The sequence below is a fragment of the Nannospalax galili genome, unplaced genomic scaffold, assembly GCF_000622305.1.
Source record: "Nannospalax galili isolate Female #2095 unplaced genomic scaffold, S.galili_v1.0 scaffold243, whole genome shotgun sequence".
Lineage (NCBI taxonomy): Eukaryota > Metazoa > Chordata > Mammalia > Rodentia > Spalacidae > Nannospalax > Nannospalax galili.
In genome coordinates this window covers 6971321-6976547 of record NW_008353490.1, presented here as the reverse complement: position 1 = coordinate 6976547, position 5227 = coordinate 6971321, and the positions used below count along the sequence as shown (strand labels likewise).

General features: G+C 43.8%; 1 protein-coding gene across 1 annotated transcript in view; it reads right to left on the bottom strand.

Annotated features, from left to right (window-relative positions):
- Positions 1-5227, bottom strand: part of Znf236 (zinc finger protein 236) — a 123773-nt gene that overhangs the window by 108505 nt on the left and 10041 nt on the right. The window contains exon 3 of the mRNA XM_017802605.2: positions 4737-4796. Coding sequence (XP_017658094.1) covers positions 4737-4796 — 60 coding nt within the window. The remainder of the gene's footprint in view (positions 1-4736; positions 4797-5227) is intronic.

The window sequence follows — 5227 nt, the reverse complement described above, 5'->3', positions numbered from 1 at the left end:
ATATATATATATGGCCCATAAAGTCTGATTTGTTTCCCCAAATGTCCTTCAGTGTGGGTCCATACACTGGGTCAACCAAGAGTCCCATCCCTGTAAGACACCATCTCTCCCCCTCTCAGCAGCCATCAGTTGCTGAAAATTCCTTAGGTTGGTTGGGATTTCTTACCCACTTCCCCATGTCTATGTTGGGATTTTGTCTGGTTTGAGCTTGCATAGGACTTATGTGTGCTGTCACCACTGCTATGAGTTCATATGAGTAACTGATGGTCAGTATTTTTTCATTTAAAGAAGTGACTAGTGATGTCTTATTATGGTTTTAATGTGAATTTTCATAATAGCTAATTATGTGTAATTTGCCATTTTTATTTTTATATCTTCTTTGGTGAAGTCTATTCATTTTTTGTGTATTTTGTAAAATTGAGTCATTTGTTTTCTTACTTTTTTAAAAATTATTTTTAAATTTTAAAATGAGCAGCAAATTTAATAACATTTCTCTAAAGTCATAGAGAAACTAACAAATACACAGGATACAGTTATGGTCTGGATATGAAGTATTCCCCCAAAAGGCTTGTGTCCTAAAGGCTTGATTCCCCAGGTGGTTGGTACTGTTTGGGAAGGTTCTGGGAACTCTGGGAGGTCATTAAACATATGTCCTTGGGAGGCCATATGCTCTGTCCCTTCCCCTGCTTCCTATCTGGCATGAGATGAGTAGTCTCTGCCATAAGATCCTGCAATATGATGGCCCAGAATCAATAGAACCAAGGGCTATGGACTAAAACCATGGACCAAAATAAGTCCTTCCTCCCTCAAGTTGTTTTGTCAGTGGCACAAAGTCTACATGGATGCTCGACACCATTAATCATTAAGGAACTGTACATCAAAACCAGAATAAGAGTGCTGGAGAAATGGCTCAGAGGTTGAGATTGCCTACTGCTCTTCCTGAGGACCTGAGTTTGGTTCAGGCAGCTCACAACCACCTGTAATTCCAGTTCAGGGGATCCAGGATCTGACACCCCCTTCTGGACTAAGCCAGCACCTGCAGTCACACATGTGTGTCACACACACACGCACACACACACAAATTAAAAATAAAATAAATCTTAAGAAAAAAAAAAGAATGAGATATTAGGATGACCAAACACAAATAAGGAAAAATAACACTCTTCTGAGTCACTGACCATGTATAACAATAACACACATAGTTAGCAAATATGATTACAGAATATGAAACAAGCCTCAGCAAAATTCAAATGATTAAAGTAATCCAAGGTATGCTTTGACAACAATGCAACTGAACCACAGTCAGTAACAAAAAAGGCAATTTTTAAAGCTCCAAATATTGGAAAGTAAACCACAATAGAAACTGGAAAAATAACTTGTACTGAAAAAAAAAATCATAAAAAGAAATTAGGGTAAGGTAGCGGAAATGCCACAGCTTTAACGCACAGAGCCTTTATGAGTACAACTGTGTAGGTACACTCAATAAATGTTGGCCCATCCATGTGAAGCTGGATTTACCTCTGTCCTAAGCTTATTTCCATGTGTTTTGGGTGGGTTCACATTCCTAATCACTTGCCTTTTGTTTTGTTTTTTAAGATGTAACCCAGGCTGACCTCGAACTCACCCTGTAGCTGAGGATGACCTTAAACTCCTGATCCTCCTGCCTCAACTGACCAAGTGCTGGGATTGCAGGCTGCACGGACATGTCCTGTTCTAGTCACTTCTACGGCCCTCAATTTTCCCATTATTTTCTCTAGGAAGCTTGAACTGCTATCTTCCACTATATAGTATTTGCACCACAAACTCTAAACACTATCCTGAAGAGTAACAGCAGAGATCAAGTCTCTGACTCAACTTTGCATTCCCAGCACCTAGCACAGTACCTGGCCCAGTGAGTGTACAAAACTAGTTTTTGAACAAACCTATTCACCCAACTGAAGAGTTCTGCAATTATTAAGAAGAACAAGAAAATACACATACCAGACAGAAATTTCAACTTACAAGCCTATTGGGTGAATTCACCTTCCAAATCTCTCAGAACTTCAGTTCTATCTGCAAGAATCCTTTGCAGAGTGACATGGGAATAAAGTTGATAGTGGAAGATGAGCATGCTAGTGCATGCAGAGGCGGGAGATTCTGGAGTTCAAGCCAAGTAGGACTACATAGCAAGATTTTGTCTTTAAAAAAAAAAATCCTAATAGAGCAATCAAAACACTGGACAAAATCATTACAATGAGAAACATTATCAGAATAACCGAGCAATGGGTCTCAAAACATTTTAGTCTCAGGATCCCTTTACAATCTTAAATATTAATGAGAGCCTCAAAAATCTCCAGTTTATGTAGATTTTATTAATAATTGCTTTGCTAGAAATCTAATCTTCAAATTGAGTGTGGAGGCTCACACTTATAATCCCAACATTTAGGAAGCTGAGACAAGAGGACTGGCAGGAATTTGAGCCCATCTGACTACACAGTGAGCTCTAGACCAGCATGGCCTAGAATGAGACCCTGTCTCAAAAGAAAAACATTTTTTAAAATATTTTATTATTTTTATCTTATGTGTATGAATATATTGCCTGTATGTATGTGAGTGCACCCATGTCCTGCAATGCCTTGGAGGTCAGAAGAGGGCTTTGGATTCCCCTGGAACTGGAGTTAAGGATGGTTCGTAGCTGCCATGTGGGTGCTGGGAATCAAACCCAGGTCCTCTGCAAGAGCAGTCAATGCTCTTAACCGCTGAGCCATCTCTCCAGCCCCAAGAAAAACATATTTTTATGAGAAAATATTCTTCCAAAATTGTTTACAAGTCTTTTAATGTCTGGTTTAGTAAAGTATAGCTGGATTCTCCTATCTGTCTTTGCATTCTCCCTGTTGTGAAGTGGCTTTGGATAGAATGTATGAAACAACAGTCACATACGTCTGGTATGCTACCAGAATACTGTGTGCTAAGTTGTCTGCAGTTGAACCCACAACTGCTTTCAGTTAGCCAAATAAAATAGCCAAATAGTTTTAGTATCATTATAGATATATTTCTTACAGACTTATGAAAGCACCTCAGGGAGTCCCCAGGGGTCCAAACAAAACACTCTGAGAAGCACAGGGGTGAGGTTTAAGGTTGCCCCTGAAAAGAACTGAGGAAGCCTCCCTGAAGAAGCCTCAGCACCTACATGTAAATAAAAGGAGGTGATCTCTCAGAAGAGGGAATCACAAGGTCCCTGAACAAAAAACAAAGGTAAAAGTGGCATCATCAAGGACAGCAAAGACTGATGCCAGACTGAGAGCTGAAGACTACGGTCCAAGGGTCATCAGGAGTCCGAGGTTTATTTCAAAATCAAGAGGGACCCACTCCATACCTTTAATCAGGATGTGAACCTAGATTACATTTGAAGAGATCATCCACATTCAAAAGTGATGGACTGAAAGCTCAGCAGAGCCCAGTTTGAAGGTTCCACCTTTGGAGCTGTGGGTACCTTGGAAGGCTGTCAACAATTGCAAACCAAGTTCTGAGAAAGGGTTGTATGTATTGCAACCCATACAAGACTTAGCTATGGGTTGGAGAGATGGTTCAGGAGTTAAAAGCCCTTGCCACCAGGCCTGACAACCTGAATTCAATCCCCAGAACACACAAGGGAAGCAACTCGTGTAAGTTGTCCTCTGACCATTACATGAACATGGTGATGCACACCAAAAAAATTAATTTAATATTAAAAAGTTTTAAATGACTTCATTATGAAGTGTCTTGGAAAACAAGAGAAATAGGATTATTATATTTGGGGATAGTGATGCCATTGGGTAAAGTGGGGAATGCTGAGAGGAATAGGTTCCCAGCCTTGTCTCAGTGGAAATTTCACATTCTCTCTCTCTAAGCATCCTTCCACATAGATGATACACTGCACCTTCTTGGCATTCGGCACTAACAAAACAAAAACAATGAACAAAAACATGGTCAAAGTCAAAGCAGTGAAGCAATAAAGACACCATCGGATGAATATTCTGTGCAGTTTTCAATCACAATCTTCATACGTTACCTACAACCAACCATGAAAGCAACAGGAAGTGTGCAAACACTGAGGTTCAAGAACACTCTGTTCATATCACCTTGATTGACATGCCTGTTGAGTTTGCTAAGAGCTAGGATAGTAGCTTCTAGTTTGGGTGTCCTGTTCCTAAGCTTGCAACTGATCCCAATTCCTCACCCTTTTCTCCCAAAGGACCAACTTAACATAGCCCTTTTTATTACCAGACCTGACTTCTCTGTAAGCATCTGCACCTCTGCTCCTGGCTCAGTTCTTTCATGAACCTCAGTGTAGTCATCCCCAAGGACAGTCAAACTCTTAAGTCAGTAACATAAAACTGAACAGAAATCGAAGTGATTCACATTCCACAGCATCCGAGGCAGACATCACTTTCTCAGCGCCCAACCAGAATCCTTTCTCAGTGTGACTGCAAAAACCGTAGGAACCAGGAAAACTGGGGCTACCTGACACGTATTTCCCAAGACTAGAATTAAAACTGTGGTGCCAACCGCAGCACAGCTCCCTTGCTTCTCTACCCAATGACCCCCATTCCATGTCCGAACACCGCTGCAAAGGATGCCTCGGTTTCCTCTCCGAACTGTGGGAGGGGCCCCATTAACCCCCAAGCTGAGCAGAGGCGATGGTGTGGGTGACATTTTCCCCTTCGCTACGTCTGTCATAAAACTGTGTGCACTTCCTCCTTTCAGAAGAAACAGACCTAAGTTCTCGCACGAATTCAGCCAGCGAGCCTTGAGCGAGAAACACTTCCTGCGGCCTACTGTGCGCAGGAGAACCTACTGCGTGAGGGACCGCGGCCAATGGGGGGGGGGGGTAAATCACCCCCAGGAGGGAGTCCCTCTGCGGCGCGGGCCCCGGGCCAGCCAGGCGTGGGCCCAGGACCGTCCGGGCAGGCAAGGGACAGGGGGAAGGGGAAGGGCGACATGGAAGGAGGGGACTAGAGGGACAACAACGCAGAGAAGGCGACATGGAGGGCGGGGGTCTGATGGGAAGCAGAACGGGGATCAGGAAGAGGAGGAGAGCCTGGGAGGACAGAAACTGAGAAGCCCGAAGCGAGGGGCTCCGGAAGGGCGCGGACTGGAACTCGGGAGGAGGAGGAAGCCGCCGCCCGCGCCGCCGCCCCCGCGCCGCCGCGGCCCGGAAAGTAGGCCCAGCGCGGAGGGGCCCGGCCGCGGCGCCCGTATCCGTCCG